This window comes from Pelmatolapia mariae, linkage group LG22, assembly GCF_036321145.2.
Source record: "Pelmatolapia mariae isolate MD_Pm_ZW linkage group LG22, Pm_UMD_F_2, whole genome shotgun sequence".
Lineage (NCBI taxonomy): Eukaryota > Metazoa > Chordata > Actinopteri > Cichliformes > Cichlidae > Pelmatolapia > Pelmatolapia mariae.
Window position 1 is genome coordinate 12853560 of NC_086245.2, and position 17561 is coordinate 12871120.

At 39.5% G+C, this 17561-nt stretch overlaps 1 protein-coding gene across 3 annotated transcripts in view; it reads left to right on the forward strand.

Moving 5' to 3' along the window:
* Positions 1-17561, forward strand: part of LOC135932887 (oxysterol-binding protein-related protein 10) — a 93022-nt gene that overhangs the window by 692 nt on the left and 74769 nt on the right. For all 3 annotated transcript variants that reach the window (XM_065470601.1, XM_065470600.1, XM_065470602.1), the window contains exon 2: positions 15833-16008. In XM_065470601.1, coding sequence (XP_065326673.1) covers positions 15833-16008 — 176 coding nt within the window. The remainder of the gene's footprint in view (positions 1-15832; positions 16009-17561) is intronic.

The following is a 17561-nucleotide window of genomic DNA, read 5'->3' on the forward strand; positions in this document are numbered from 1 at the left end:
GTTGCACTTTTACCACCACGTCACTGCGAGGGGGAGGGGGGTTCAAAATCACACAAGTCTGGACGCCTGCTGATGAATTAGTTTGTTTGATCGCTGTCTTCATGGGCTGACTTACACAAGTAATTACATAATGGGCAAAAGAGATGTTAGAAAACAAAAACTGTCATTAAATAATACTAATACTAATACTTATAATAATAATCCTCTGAAATTCTTGTAATTTCCAGTATATTATGTTATTATATTAATTGCTAAAGTATTTTCAGAAACATCAGATTTGCTGCTTTTCTTGGTCTGTTCTTATAATAAAGTTAATATCTTTGAGGTTTTGGCAGCCTGGTTTCATAACTTGCATCCTCAGAACTTGTAAAGAGTAAAAATTGTAAACTATTTTGGAACATTTGAGCAATAATTTAAAAAATGGATAAATTCAATTAGGATTATAGATTACTTAACTGAAAACAATGATGGAATTGGAAAATGCCAAAGTGATTAATCATTTGTCAAAGTTGGTGCTGATTCATCATCTGTCGATACATTTTAGAGCTAGCGGATTAATTGTTCCCCCTTTAAAATATCCCTCTTAAATTCTTAACTTTGGATCTCGTTAAAGATATTGTTTTATAAAAAAAAAAGAAAAAAAGTTAGCCATCCATCTGTTTTCTGCTACTTATATGGGTCTGGGTTGTGGGGGCAGCAATCTGAGCAGAGATACTCTTCCATCTCTTCTGGAGGGGAAACCAAGGCATTCCCAAGCCAGCCGACAGATGAAGTGTCTTCAGTGTTTCATGAGTTTGTATCAGGGCCTCTTCTCAGCATGACATGCCTGCCACAACATAAGGAGCCATCCTTATGTTGTGGCAAAGTACTGAATGGTTAAGTTGGTGGTAAACATTAGCCTTCATTTTTATTACATGTTATAAGTGCGATTCAAACAACACGACTGATTACAGCAGTGGTTCTTAAACTTTTGCCACTACACATCCAGTCATAAGAGAAACAGCTAAATAAATAATAAAAGGTGCTTGGATGGTGCTTTTCTTCTCAATTTGACAACTGAAAGTGTCATTCACCTATTAAAACATTTATACAAGTGCTTTTCTATGACTAAGCACTTTAACCTAACATTGGGTCAGGGGAAAACTGGGCTTCAGTATCTTACCCAACAATACTTTGACTTGCAGGTTGGAGGTCAAACGACCGACCTTCACATTAATAGACGACACGCTATACCAGGTAGCACAACACCATCAGCACACTCTTATTTATTTTCCCCAGAAAAATCGAATTAATTCAGCCACAGTTTCTAGGCTTATTTTTCTCCAGCTTGTGCAGGTCTCCACCTTTAGCAGCTCTGTGGCCTTCACTAGAACTGAATAGGACTGAAACTGAAGCCAATCTGATATCACGCAGTTTGATTAACAGGAAAGTGCCAAACGACTGAGCTACAACTAACAATCATTGTTACTTTGTTTTAACCAACTGGTGTTTGGCTAATAAAATGTGGATAACACAAAGGTCAAGGTGGACAAAATGAAGTCTTGCTGACATTAAAAAAGAGCAGAAAGGACGATGAAAAGTGGCATCGAGAATGAGAACCTGCTGCCACAAAGTGTTTGTGTTTCCTGAAACTGTGGACACACTGTACACTTACGCCTGCCCGCCTGTACAGGTTTTTGCAGTTGCTGATCTGTACTGATATTATTCCCATATACTGTGACAATCTGTAATTCCGCTGCTCCTGAATCACTGCAGGCACTCTTGTAATGAAGTACATAACATCTTCACAGCAGTGCAATTCTCTCAAAAAGTGCCTGTACCTCATCCAGAATTTATAAGCCATCTCGCCGCCCTGTCCGATTTCCTCATCTCAGACACAGACAAATACAGAGAGAGCTTTTTATGAGAAGCTGTGAGTGTGTTTTTAATTTTAAGTCAATGTGAGTCACATGTGAAACATCTTCCCGTGGGTTGGACTTTCTTTTCGTTCTTTTTTTTCTTCCCCCCGCGGTCCGAACAGTTAACATGAATTATGCAGGATCTCTGCGTTTGGCAGTGCAATTAGTTTTGTGTGTAGGTAAAGAAGAACTAAGCGACTTGGAGCATCCCATTGTGCACAGTGGCACTGCTGCAGAGGAGAGGGAAGCTCACATTGTGTGGGGTTGTGTGTGTTGAGGGGCGGTGTAGGGAGGCGGAGGAAAGACTGACTCGTCCCTGCTCTCCCATCAAACTGACAGACGATGCACCGAACTGCATCTTGATACGTACCCGCAGGAACACCTGTGGGAGAGTGAGACAAACGTTCATTTCAGAGCGATCAAAGCGAGGTGGCACTGATTAAAAGAAGCCTTAACTGTGCGTGATGTTCTCGTGGGATTTGTCACATGTAGCCTGTGAAGCGCATTTTAATCAAATAGTACGGTCTGCCATATGCACGGGTGTGCTGATTTCTGATCTTTGTACAGACGAAAGGGCATTACCAAATTGGTTTGGCCTTTGTGGGTGATGCTGTCTGTCCAGTGTCAATTTCAAAGTGCCTAAAGGGTAAAGGTGTAGCTTCTCAGGAGAGAATCCTTTAACTTCATTGACTTGAGCAAGCACCAAGACCTCAAGCTGAAAGAGTGTGTCGGCACAGACGGGGAGCAGCAACTAAAACATCTTGAAAACATAGCCTGGAGCTGAGATGGCTTTTAGTTTCCATTTAGATTGTCTTTGAAACTTTACTAACATGGGTCAATAGGCTTACTGCTACTGCTCGTAGCCCTAACATTAGTAATGATGACGAAATGTACAAATTAGTTTCATTTGAATTCAAATTCATAATTTTTAAATCGTATTTTTTCTTTCGAAGAAGGAAAAGAGTTTAGTAATCAGACTTTGCTTTGCTCTGTTTTTGTTTTTTTTCACGTACAGAACACTGCCAGGATGTGACTAATCAAAGCAGTGATGATTATCTCTACCTGAAATTCAGTTAAAGCTATATAAGTGAATTAAGGTGATTCCTGGAGTCATCTTATTATCGCTACCAAGAAGGACTGTTTGATCCTCTGTTTGCTTGTAGGATAACTTTAAATTACCAATGTGTTTCCAGAGCTGGGGCTAGAAGTAATAAAGTTTTAGAGTTCTGGATATGGATTTAGGAATTTTAGTGCACTCTCTTAATAAAAGATGAAAGTTGTCACTGAGAATCCAGAAATTAATCAAGCGCAACATTCAACTAGTAAGACTAATTTTTCTGCTCATGAATGGAAGTAAATAACTTTAATTTAGTGTGTAATCCAAAAAATAATGCTGTGCATGCCTTTTTAATTTATGCTTTTGTTTTTGTCAAACAGTAAATTAGAAAATTCATGGATAACAACAATAACTATATTTTAGCATTAAAACTGTCATTTGGATTAAAGAGCTTGTGCATGCTGGTGGATTAACCATTACAGAAACATAAAGAAATATTTTGCTAATTACCACTGCTTTTAATTTATGGCAGCTGTGACATGAACCTTACATTGTGTGGTGCTCTAATAAATTTAAGCACTGTAAACACCATGCTGAAGTAAGAAAAAATCAGCAGACACTGTCTTAATGTTCTCAGGGAAATGTAATCTTCTGGATGTAGGGAGTCCGTTTATGGATGGTGTGGAACACGGTGCAATCTGCCAGGAGCAAATCGACTTTCACTTTCAGTACTTGTGCTCCTGTGACTGTAGAGATAACACTGCGAAGGGGACGATCAGGATCTGATCCATTCCCACATTTCATTGCGTCACCAGGCACCTGTTTCAGTGTAAAAACCAGAGACAATGAAAAGGGGAGTTTTACAGGCGAAAGAAATGATAGAAACAGTCCTATGGAGCACTTATGCATCGTCTCCATGAGAATTCCCCACAAAGGTGGGATCTGCAACTGGTTGTTTAAAATCCTTGAACTGTGGTTCAGCTTTGCAGCTGCCGTCTGTGACATCCTGCGGTTGCAAACTCTTGGTATCAAGAAATTATTATGTGCACTTAGGTTTGTTGGCTTTGCAGCTAATGGTGTCGCTGCTGGCAGAGAAGCCAAACTTGGTCTTACAGGCGCCTTTCTTGACTCTTAAACTCTGAACATTTACTGCAGATATCAGTAAATAAAGTAAATGAACATGATTGCTGTGAGCTCTGTTCAGAGATTTGCAGGTATGGGTAAAAGAGGGGGGACTCACTGGATGATGCACCAACAGATAGCAGTCTTTCAAAGGAATCTGCTGTAGTGGAATATTCATTTATTCTTTTTCTTCTTCTTCTTTTTTTACAGCATTATATGCAGTTGCATTTTGAGATGATTTAATATTAAATATTAATATTTAGCTTAAATTGCAGAGTTGTCCAAAGAGTGCTTAAAGTATAATTTAAATCTGCCATGTCAAACCTTTTGCACTCTTAAGTTTGATTGGATCACCCATGAAGAGGAAAACATGGGTGATCCATGGGTTGACATTCATAATTATTCTGTAAATCTTGCATTGACCGGAGCTTTTCTTTTATAAAATCAAGCCCTGGTGTAGGGGGAGTTTTCACCCTCGATGGCTTATTTTATTGTGTTGTGCTGTGAAAGGCCAATATGTCACAAACCCAGGAACACTGAAACAATTAACTGGAAGTACTTGTAGTCCTTTCATTAAAGCAAAACAAAACAAAAACAAAAACAACAAACTCCCCCACCCCACCCCTGAAAAACTGTAATGTTGATAATATGTCAGCATGAAGGTCAGGAAGCATTACTTTTGTTATTGTTTATGGTATTTCTATTTTTAGCTAGTTTTAAAGCTTGTAAAGCAGAAACCATTGCAGCCTAATGTAATTATTTTTTAAAATAATCTATTCAGCAAGTGATTATAGAATATCTTTAGTAAAAATGTCATTCTGCTACAGCAACGTTTTATTTATTTATTTAATTTCAAGATTATTTAGTTTTGAAATGAATCAGGACTGAATGGTGGGTTCACTGTTGTGTTTTGAGCTTTTGTTCATATTTCTTCACAGTAAGTGATTTTTACACCCTATGCTGTAGTTCTCCATCTTTCTCTGAGCTCAGGAAAGCATTTGCTGTCACCTGGGATAAAGATATATTATTAGAGGTTTACAATGGGAGGGGGCCTGTAGAGAAATATAAATCAGCTAGGTTAAAAATGAAAGGCTTTCTGCAGCCGGACCAGATTTTAAAATGACCCATTTCTTTTATACCTGTGAAGGAAGACGATCAGCTGATCCATCCTTCCTCAGGTTGTGTGCAGCTCACAGTTAATATCCGTAAGTGCCCGCAGCGTAAAAATAGAAACGTTTGAAGGAGGAGAGGCCGTGCCCCGGTGGAAGACATTGTTTGAGTAATTACGCTTGTCAGTCACGTTTCATCACGTGGACGAACACAAAATGTGTGTGTGTGTGTGTGTGCGCGTGTTTGGCAGGCCGTGTCTTGGTGGGCAGGAGACCTGAGTGGAGCTAATTCTGCCACTGTGTGGGCGGCCATGTGTCAGCGTGAAGTACCGTTATGTTGAGTAGGTGCTGTGTGCGTTTGTGTGAAGAAAATGTGCTAAGTAGTCAGTTTTGTTTCTATATGCACATATGTAATGCGTGCTATACTTGTAAGGATAGTGAATGATTCAAACCCTTTAAACCTGAGCATTGATGACAGTCACAGTCAGTGTAATATAATAATAATCATTTATTATAACACTGTTGTAATAATGGCAGTGTGACTTTAATAATGTGCCATTATGGGAAAGCTAGTGACACATTTATACCCAGATGAACTGATGAAAGGAAAGATTTTGGAAGGAAAGAAGTTTAATGTGCAACAGAGCAAATGAGCTCAAAGTTTGCCTGAAGGTGCTGTAGAGATTAATTGAAATGCTTATCATAAAAAAGTGGTTAATAAGAATAAATGGTCTAAGGCAGTGTATACAAAACCAATAAACAGAGAGGGGGTTGTTAACAAGAGTTTCAGTATTATAAGCATTGAAACTGCAGAATTCTGGAAAGCCAAAAACCCCCAAGAAAAAACAGCCTTCTTTCAGCAAGTCTTGTCTCTGTCATAAGCTCCTCCCACCAGCGTAAGCACATGCATCTGCGTCATACGTGTGAAAAATGAAAAGGCAAAAGGCAACACACAACAGCAGTACTTACTCCTCTGTTTAATTTATTTAATTACCAAGCGCCACTGATTGTTACACAATCTCACATGATCTGGTCAAAAAAAAGAAAAAGAAAAGACAAAACATCACAAGCCACGTCTTCTAGACTCCAAAGAGGGCGAGACATTTCTAGTTTCCTCTCAGATGACCTCAGTTATAAAGGATCAGTTATGTTTCTCAAAAAAAAAGAAAAGAAAATCACATGGTTCAAAGTGTTTTCTCTAGGTGCCTGCGTGTGTTTCCTCCCACAACCTAAACATATGCATCTTAAGTTAGCTAGTGATTCTAAATTGACTGCAGGTGTGGGTGTTAGGGTTGGGTACTCCTTTTACATTTTGACCCATAGTGGCAGCATGAATTGGCTACTATACTCGGCGGTAACTTTTTAGTGCTTATTTTGAAATAATAAATGTACATTTTTGTCTTACAAAGCAAGTCCATACTTCTCAACTGAAACATTTTATTTATTGACAACATTTGTGCGCTCTGACAATGTCTGACATTGACGTTGCTATCAGTGTTTGCATACAATGGTCTTTGATATAGTTCCTCAGATAGCGTGTTGCTTTCCCGTCAATACGATGCTGGTAAGAAATTTCAATACAGCCAGAGGAAGATTGCTGAGTTTAAATGTCAAACAATACAGTGGAGGGAAAAAGGCCAGTTTCTCTGACGACAGCTGATCCAACTTCCTAATTAATTACCTACTGCAATATTGACAAAGATGCCGGTGCCCAGAAAATGTTTCATTATCATCTATGGGTTAACTTCTCATATGTTGATGGCCAATATGCTAAAGTTAGTTGGAAACTTATGAGGCTATAAAATAGGTGGACTGGCAACAGGCCTACACCCTGATTATTACTGTGTTACAGTTGGAATGGTCTCCAACCTCTCTGAAGTGTATTTAAGATAACTTTGGGATGTTTTTATATTTAAGGAAACAAAGTAGCACAATCATTTTAATATCAACAAAAGTCCATCATGCACTGACAAAAAGTGTGGGTGAATATGAAGGAGATCATTAATATGCTTTATGCCATCTATCCTTCGTATGTCCCAGATGTAAACTTTGCACAGTGTCACAAAGATTAATAGAGGAAGTGTTGTTTGCAAGCTGCTTGTTATTCAACAGTTGATTACCGTACACGGTGTATGTTGTGTTCGCATGCATAAGAGGAAGTGTTGTCAGACAGGTTTTGTAACAAACAGCACAGTCAAACTTATGTAGAAGAGCGAATAAAGGGTAACAGGTTTTTAGAGTTTATTCTAGTTGTGTGTGCTTATTTTTTTTCTGTGCTTCTGATGATTTGTCAATCATTTGCAGATTGACTTTCTATCTGTCTGAGCTGCTTCACATTCACACACCTGTAACAACTCTGAGGTCATGTAACCAGTTGCTCTAACACATTCCTCAAATGAGATTAAAACAGAGGTGATCAAACTTTTGCGCTAAATCTATGGAATAATCTAACTCTGCACATCTGCTTGGCTCAGATGGTACACTCATTTAAGTCTTTTTTTTTTTTTTAAATCCTATTTTATTTTAATAATTTTTTGTCTTTTAATGTTGTGTATTGTGTTCTGTTTTCCTGGATTTTAGTGTTAAGTTGAATTGGCCTATATTTTGCTGTTTTAAATGTGCTATATAAACAAATTTGACCTTGACTATGACTTGTAAATCAGTAACTATTTTAAAGCCTTTTATATCCTTATCACGCTGTCTTTCAACATTGTGGCAGCACAAATTGATGTGACACAGGAGATAAAGATCCGCCACTAACGGCAGTAACTATAATTGTATCTAATGATTGGCCGATATCACTCAGCGAGGCTGAAGTCTGACACATGGCTGCATCATAATTTTCAGTTGTACCCTAAACGTAGATGCTCTTCTTTTGTCTCTGTCTCTTTGTTGGACCATCTTCAGATCCTAAAAACTATTTAATATAACTTATAACTTAACATATAACTTATGGTAAATAAGTGGACGAAAAGGAATGGATAGTTGGTAAAGAATATAGTGGATGGGAGGAAAAAAAGAACACAATCATTATCAAAATCCTTAAATCAAGTCTTAATTCTCGAACAGCTCTGCGTAGAAATGAGACTATGACTAAGACTTAAAGGTGCAGAAGTCAGATTGGTCAGGAAGCCTTTGAATGTGCACACAAACACACACATACGAGAACTCATCTCCTTAATGCTGCCCTAGAAGCCACGAGAGTCCATTTGAGAATTAATAGGTTGACATTATGCATTCTCCGGCCTCTCAGACTAAACAATCAGTTTGCCACAGTGAAGTGTTCCCACTTAAAGACACTCGGAACATATTTAGCGTGTCTGCAATGATAGGAAAATACTCAGCTTATTTATTACAGACACATAGGTACCATCTGTGAGGCCTGGTTTACCTCTCGCAGCTTTTTCTGTCTGCATTTTGAAGTCGTGCATTACCTGCAAGTGGTTACTGTGTGATCATTTCACGCTAGTGGACATGCTTTTTGTCATTTTTAAAGTAGAAATGTGAGCTTTTGATTGTGGATTGTAGCGCACAGCTAGTTTCCAGGGGGACCAATGTTGACGACACACTTTAAAAAAATGCAAAAACAACGTCACCTTCTGCTGCTGTAAATCGGGTGTAACATTCATCATTCCATGGAGCAGATATCGCTAACTTAATTCTTTGTAATTTGGTTATCGGCATATGTATGAAGTGTGTGCTGATCACACAATTCATACCATTTATAGCTCTTTCTCAATTTCCATTTTAGACCGTCTTCCTGTATAAGAAGCTGTGAGCGTTGTGTAGATGTTAAATCCATGTCTTCGTAAGTGCTCTGCAGGGTGGGGGATGTACTGCGATGAACAAATAATTTCTTTGCACTTGCACTCAGTGGAAAAGGAGCTCTGCTGTGCTTCTTTGATCAAAGCTGTGAGTCGGGGTGGTGCAGCTCTGGTGGGTGTTTCTGTGGCTGAAAAGGGGGAAGAAAACTGCAGGCATTAGCTTGGCTTCATGTTGATATATTTCTGTCTGTTTAATATGTGGCTGTATCTTCTGTCTTTTTGCTATTTCTTGGGTTTCTGTTCTAATTTTCTGTTTTTTGTAAGGCCAGCTTTGATATTAGAGTGCAGGGGAAAGGGAAATGAGTTAGCATTTTGCATTTCCCCTTTCCTTCAAGTCTTGTTTGGTTTTCTTGTGTATAGTTTTCTTGTATACTTTTAGGAATGCTTAAAATAACATCTGGTTTTAACAAAGCCTTTTAATGGTTTCATGGCACCCACTTGTGAAGCTATTCCATGTCCCTGATATGGCAGCTGGTCAAAAAGTACAGCCTGAAATGTTTAGATGTTTAAAAACGTCAGATGGTAAAGATTTATTATGATGATAAGTTTGTGGAAGCAAACAAGAGTTAAGAGATTGTGAATGATGAGCTTACACTCACCAGCTACTTTATTACATACATCTATTTAGTTGCATGTTAAAACATGACTTATCAGCAAATCAAGTCCATGCATTTGTGGATCTAGGTATGATTAGGATGACCTGCTCTATGTCACAGTGAGTATCAGAAAGGAGAGGAAAGGTCATTTGAGTCACTGAATGTGGCATGGATGTTGGCGCCAGCTGGGCTAGTGCGAGTTTTTCAGAAGCTACTGATCTGTTGGGATTGGATTTTCCTGCACAATCATCCCGAAATAAAAAAAAAAAATCTAGTGATTTTTAGAGAGGTTTGGATAGACTGCTTCAAGCTGATAGGAAGACAACAGTATTTCAAGTAAGCGCTTGCTACAGACAAGGTATGCACCTTGAAGCAGATGGACTACAGCAGCAGAAGACCACACTGGGTGCCACTCCCGCAAACTAAGAACAGAAAACCACAATTCACAATGACCTCATCAAAATGGACAATAGGAAATTGGAAAAACGTTGTCTGGTTCTGATGAGTCATGATTTCTCCTGAGACATTTGGATGAGGATCAGAATTTGGCATAAACAACATGGGAAAAAAGATGATTCTGATGACAGCATGAAACCATCCTGCTTGGTATGAACAACTATGGGTGGTGCTTTGAGTAGAGGACTTTTGGGATGTGGTGAAACAGGAGATTTTCATCATGGTTATGCAGCCAACAAATCTGGAGCAACAGTGTGATTCTACCATCTCAATATGAACCAAAATCTCTAAGAAATGTTGCCAGTAACTTGTTGAATCTGTACCACAAAGAATCAAGGCATCTCTGAAAGCAAAAGTGGCTCCTAACCAGTACTAGCAAGGTGTACCTAATGAAATGATTGAGTAAAATTTCATTTGGCCACAGCACAGTGTCAAGATCTTCTCATGATGTTACAGGAAAATAAAATGCCAGCAGCATGTAATCTCCCTGATAGTTGCCAATCACTCTCTTATTGATCCCCCTTTTCCTGCCAATAATCAGTGTGATTCACTACTCTGACGTCCCTCCAAGCATATTTGAGAATTAACTGCCAAAAGAGCAGCGAGGAGATGTAAATCCTGCTGACAAGCCATTTCCTGCAGCACAATTGTTAAATCCATTAGGAAATGGTAGTGTTTCTGTTGATGTGGACAAATGTGCTTGACTAAGCTCTTTTTAAAGTGCAAATATTGTTATGGTGGTGATTTATAGCGAGCTCTATGTTGTTACAGATGTCTGCTCTTGAGTGCACGTTCAGGTTTCTAGAGATAGAAAGTTTGAACATGAATTCTAATTAAAGTATGTATAAAGGTTTAAAATAAACAGCCGTGGTATATTTAGAAGCAATAAAACCCTACGTGATGACACGTTCTCTGATATTTTAAGGGCAGATAACAGAAAATCGACTGCAGATGGTGATTTGTTTCATGATTGCATTGAGTGAATTGATTTGTCCATTAAAGGTATTGAATGTCTTTGCCAACAAAGAATCCCACCTCAGGGTACTATAATATCTAAACTGAGTGACAAAGGCATTCAAATTCATCATGCATTAGCACATATTACTGAGCATATTCAACTTCCTGTTCTGCTTGGTCACCATGCATTTAGTGCCCATGTTGTATCTCTGCGTGAGCCTTATTCTCATAAATTTCTTTCAGCACCTTCCAATCTGTTTTTACCAGGACACATTTTTCTTTCTTTTTTCTTTTTTAATCATGATGTTGGGTGTCTTTTGAAGCCCTCCAGTTTCACATATCACCTGAAAGTGACAAAAGCCCACATAACAGATTGTGAGCCATATGCACAGCCTGCATTTTAGATACTAAGGTACTGTAAAATATTGTTCATGAATCAAGTTTGATACTAGTTGGAAATTAGATTTACTGTCTTAGATTTTACTGCAGCCAAAGTAATCATCTTTTCATTTGGTCGGCGGTCTGCTGCAGCCTCTTGCGTCCAAAGGCGAAAAGGTGTCTGTGGGCCAAGACTCTTGCCCTGCAGGTCGGTATCGGCTTATCAGCAGAGAGAGCCCACGAAAACCCGGACTTTGCTCTCTGGCGCCATTCATCATATCAAAAGTCTGCATTGTGGTTTAGCTGGACAAGCAAAGACTGCCTGGAGGGGGTCAACAGTGAAAGCCTCCATTCTGCTGACTGCACAGGGGATAAGACTTGATACACTGCTGTGAGCTCGACATGTAGCGCGTGAGGCCGACGAAGACAGCCCTGGATATAAAGTGACGCAGGCAGATTGTTCCCTGGATGGCTGTGGTCGGCATAAATCTCCAGCCCTCCTGATGGAAGGGGACAAGACTGTGAGCAAGGATCAATTTTCGGACGGCAGCGTTCCCCTTGTGCTCGCTGGAGCTGAGAGGGTTCATGGGGAAAAATGCATCCTGTGAAGGATGGAGCAGTTAGCAGTTCAAGCAGCTAATGAGTTAGGAAATTATGATATATGCGCTGTTAAAGCAGTGGTTTTTGAATACGCTGCTCCAGTTTATCTCAAGATTTTAAATCAGCCTTCGCGTCAGTGTGCTTTGCTTGTTGCGTCACACACATGCTTGTTTTGCTTTCAAGGGAAACTTTGTCATGACTCACCTGAAGTGCAAGTATTTTAATATCTTTTTAAGGCAGCTTGTAAAACATAGAAATTATTCAGCATCCCTCATTTCATTTGTTAGTTAGAGCTTGACCTGGTGTCCATGCCTCCAGCCATAAACTAAAACTGCTTTGTTTTGAGCTCTTTTAGATTAATGAACAGATGCAGGCAGCATGAAAAAAGCCTAAAATGCATCCAGGAAGGAGGGCTGCCATTCAATGTCCATCAGGGTCTCAATAAAAAGGTGCTCTTTGCATTCATTTGCTGCTCTTATGCATTCATACCCCCACCCCCCACCCCTCCCTCCGTTGCCCCCCCTGACATGCTTGTATTAGTCACGACCCACCTCCTTGAAAGCTGGGAACCAATCAGAATGACCATGATGCAAATGGAAGAAAGAGGCTGGAAATATATGGAAAACCCAGTTTCCCAGTGTAGCTGCAGAGATGTGACAGAAAAACAACAATGAAAATCTGATTTGTGCAACACTTGCTGGCCTCAGTGTTTCTATCAACATTTTTGTCAATAAAAATAACCCCACAAGCAAAAAAATAATCAATAGATTACTTCATGACTTGACCGACTTTATTTAGTTTAAACAGACACACAGTTTTGAGTTCACTGGACTCATGTGTGAGTCATGTTTCAAACGTAATGTTTAGTCAGTTGACAAAGAAGATTGATCCGCAGCATTTTTGTTTGCGTGTCGCACAGTTTGAATGACTGCCTGCTTAACTAGGAGCCAGCATATGTTTGAGGATCACACATCAATAAATGCTGAGGTTGTAATGATAAATGGAAAGCAGTGTCTGTTCAGCAGGTGCTGGTTTATTGTGGTAATAAACATTTTTGTTTTGTTTTGTTATTTTTTTTTCTTTAGTCATTAGAGAAATGATCCCTTGGTGTTCTGTGCTAATATATCATAGAACTGATATGAGAGCTAGCATCTCATCTCAGCTTTTCCTAATCATCTAAAATGCCTGCATAGTCCTAGGAAACTGATGGCTATGTTCTTTTCTTTATACTTTTTTACCCTTTATTTAGGTGAGTAGAGAAAGCTGGGAAAGACATGCAGTTAATGGCCTCAGGGTGGATTTGAACCCGGGTCTCTGCAAATGCTTAAAAAAAAAAAACGGATCACGAGCTTAACCTGATGGGCAACAATGGGGGCTCATATTTTCACCTTTTAATTAAATAACAATGCCGATACATTGGTAAAGGAAGTTGATGGGTTTCCATTAAACTTTAGGGGATACAGATTCATAACAGGTAATAAGAATATAACCTGTTATGAAGAAAATAAGAAACAGTGCCAGTGTTTGAAACATGAAGTGAACAGCTTTTCTGAGACACCCAAAAGACACATGTGACATGGAGTGGATAGATGGCGCCTTAAAGTTCTATTTAAGATTTATATAGAGAAAAAATTCCAAACCTACCTAACCCCATGTGGAAAAATAATTGCACCCCTTTGCGAAGTCGTGAATTATCTGCTGAGACCTGTTGAGTCAAAACTGTTACAATGGTAGATGTTCATATAAAAATGGTCAAAGTTTCCAATAAAGCGTCAGTGAGTGTATGTACAAGTAATCAATATGAACCCAAAGCTCAGGCTTCAGACAGTTCCACGTTTAAAAAAAGTTTTTTTATTCTGATCTGCATGATGTCACAAAGAGGGGATATCATCAGAGACGCCATGATAATTCAACATTTTCATGATGCTTAACTCACAGTGCATTGGTAAGTTCTCAGTCTCTTCTTCTCATGTCACTTGTTTTTATTGCTGCAAAATGGGAGCGTGGCGCAGACAGCCTGATAAATATTTTTCGTTAAAAATGTTGCATGCACCTTAAAAACTGAACTCTTCGCATTGCAGTCTAGTCCAGGTTACTTGGATACAAATACCTGTTGACTGCTGTACTGTTACAGGTGTTTTGAATGTGAGACAGCAGTCAGAGTCTTCTGTGACATAAGAGTTCTTGTAGATTTGGGTACAGCGGTGTCATTTAAAAAAACGTTGTGGCATACCTGCACTCCAGTACCTAACCAGTACCAGCAGCCCATAAAGTATGTGATGGATTGTGTTATTTTCTTTGCTCACTCTGAAATGGGCAGTAACTTGGTAATCAGCTCTCTTCTTTGCTCAATCTTTGTTTAAAAATCCAGAATAAGTCCATATGTTTGATTTGCACATGGGCGGCACTTTCCTCGAGTTCTTCCTCCGATGCATTCATCTGTGTTTTACCGGTTTCCTCCCACATGCTGACTGTCACCTCTTTTGGCCTCACTAGAAATGTTGTTGTATGCCATACAGTGACAAATAAAGGCACTCTGTTCTAAAAACACAAAAACAGAGCTCCAAAAATCTGTCAAAATCAAATATGTCAAGCTGCCTGCTGTGACGACTGCTTGCAAATAAGGGAGCAGCTGAAAGTAGCTTTTATCCCTGATCATTAAAATCCAGCTGATGTTCAAACTTTCTGTTTGCAAGGGTAGCCAGTCTGATGAAAGATGGCTTGAAAGGAGAGTGGACGGGGAACGGGAGCTAAAACTGAGATGAACTTGATGGCGATGTACCACAGCCCAATGTAGGATGAAATCAGATTATTTTGAACTGCAGATCATGCAGATCTACTCTAGTTGAGTCCATTAATACAAATATGGAGCTGGAAATGAGCATAATAGGTCCACTTAGGTTTGCTGATCAATACTGCAGCTCCAGTAATGGTGCATGGAGAGTTTTATGTTTAGTTTTTTTAATATACAGGTTGAATCTCAGGGAAAGGAGGATGATACAGGGCGCCTCTGAACATGAACACAAGACAAAGACAACCGCTATTGCCTCAGGCCTCTGTGCAAAAACATGAAAAGGTCAGCCATAGCCACCCAGTGCCATTGTGGTCTGTGCTGAACTGCAGAACCAGAACAAAGTGTTAAGCAGAGCCGATGGACCAGCTTCTTGAATGTCATACGCGATCCTTTCCGGCCACAGGAAATGAAATGTCTCTGCCTCTGTTTGCCTGACTGGCTTTGCATCTTCCAGCCAGCGATGAGGGATTCAATTACCCAGTGATTGAATGCGATTCATTAATCACAAAGGAGAAAATGTGGGGTTTAATTTCCACGCCTCGGGCTGTGGGTTCTGCTCAAGATGACCACGCTAATTGCTACCGTGAGTAATTTGGAATCAAGCTTGCCGGCTTGATGGCGCTGAAAGCAGGCGTTAATGTAAATGAAGGGCTGTTCTTTTAATTTTTTGTTCACGAGCGCTGCCTGAAGAGAGATGTGGTGAATAATATCCTGCAGGCATCATTACATGGGAGGTGAGATATGTTAAGGGTGTTGAGTGTTATTACGGCAGCTCTCTTTTTGCTCCATTTCACATACATTCATGTCCCCCGCCTTGTTTTCCTATTCTCTTCCACATCCTAAAAAGTTTGTGCAGCAGGAATATATTAAAAAAAAAAAAAAAAAAAAGTTTTTACCAGTAAACAAGATAATGAGAACATAAAACAAAATGATGATGATAACGGTCACGGTGCTTCTTCCATTTCCCGTTCCCTGGTCTTTTTCTCTGGTTCATTACTTTCTTAACTTCATTCTCTCTCTCTGCCTTTTCCTCCTGTGCAGGTATTTTGTGTTGGATCCAGAGCTGGGACAGCTGCAGTACTTTGTCAATGAGCAGGGGAAGAGCCAGAAGCCCCGTGGCTCACTGCCTCTGATCGGCGCCTCGGTGACGACGAGCGACGAGGCTCCGCACATGTTCATCGTAAACTCCGTCAATGGAGAGCTGTATAAACTCAGAGGTATGTCCTCGCGCTGGCCTCAGGCTGCCCGTATACGGCAGAGAACAAACAGTGAGAGGGTGTGTGTGTGTTTTACTTTGGATTCCTGTGAAGTGCGGTGTAGATACTAGGAGCGGCGGGATGAATAGCGGCTTATAGATGGCTCATAAATTCGAGCTGCAGTGTTTTTCTTTAAAGAGCAAAGACTTTCGAGGACATTTTTCTGCTTATTTGATTTGTATTACTTCATTGTTTTGGTTCAAGCCTGAGCATTTTATTTTTAGCAACACTAGATAGATGACCTCCTGAACACTACCTGCTCACGTCCACACAGAGAGATGAGTAGTCAGTGGAAATAACTGCATTTATCAGAGAGTCAGATCTGATCTGAATCAGTGTTTCATTCAGTAGTTGGAAGAGGTCAAGAAACAGATAAGAGACGAGGAATCTTGGATTTACATTCGCGACGGGACAAAAACCATCACATGAAATAAGATTGATGTGTTTATTTAACACTAGAACTGCCATGGATTCCTGTGTGGTGGTGGCTTTTTGACACAATCCTGCAACAACAGCAGTTGTGTGCAAAGAAGTAAGTTCATCAAGAAGTTAATTTGTGAATTAAAACAAACAACAAAAAAAAGCTTTTTATACTTTGAAAAATTGGGGGTTTAGTTTTAGTTTAACAAAACATTTATATCTTTTCATTAGAGAATATAAAGTTAAAGTGTGTACTGGAATTCACTAATAAATAAAGATTACACCGAGCAACACAATAATAGATCTAAATCATTTAATTATTGTAGAAGAAAAACATTATAGAAGAGTTAAAAATGAGTTTTGGATAATGGGCTGTATTAGTTTAGCTAAAATAAAGAAGGTATAAAAAACAAAGTGCTCTCTGTGACACAGATTGAACAGGTCATTGCCCACAGTTGGCTAAAGAAAAAGAAAGATATGCTGTGCACTAAATCAATTATTGTAAAAGTACAACACAACATCCTCATCTGCCTCCGCCCACCAGACCTGCAGCTGCTCTGCTCCCCAGGCATGAAACATGTCTGATTCAGCTGTTCTGCTCTGGATTTCACTCTTTATTTGCTCGGATTAATTCCCCGCATGCTGGGCTTTCTGCTCGGTTCAGCTACAGTTCTCCACGCGCTCCATCACACACTCCTCCGCTCTGACCTGGCTCACCATCCCAGGCGTGACCCTTTCAGCGCGGCGGTAATTATTCATCATTTATCCAACTACAGTTCCCTATATATTTATTTATCAATATCATCTAGCTATATCTGGCTCATGTTAAAGCTGCCTTCACATCATAATGTGTCCAAACAAGTGCGTTGCTAGGCAACCCGGCATTCTGCAATTGCTGTTTTACATGAATTTCTATTGGGTCAGAATGACACCCGATTTGTAAGTTGTCACAATTTTTTTTTTCTTTTTTATCCCTCACACTCCAAAGTTCATTATATGATCAATAAACCTGTTTTAGGAAACGTCGTGAGATGGCAGAGTTTTAATTTAACAGAGTTACATAAGTTTTAAAATGCCAAGAGATCAAAATGACC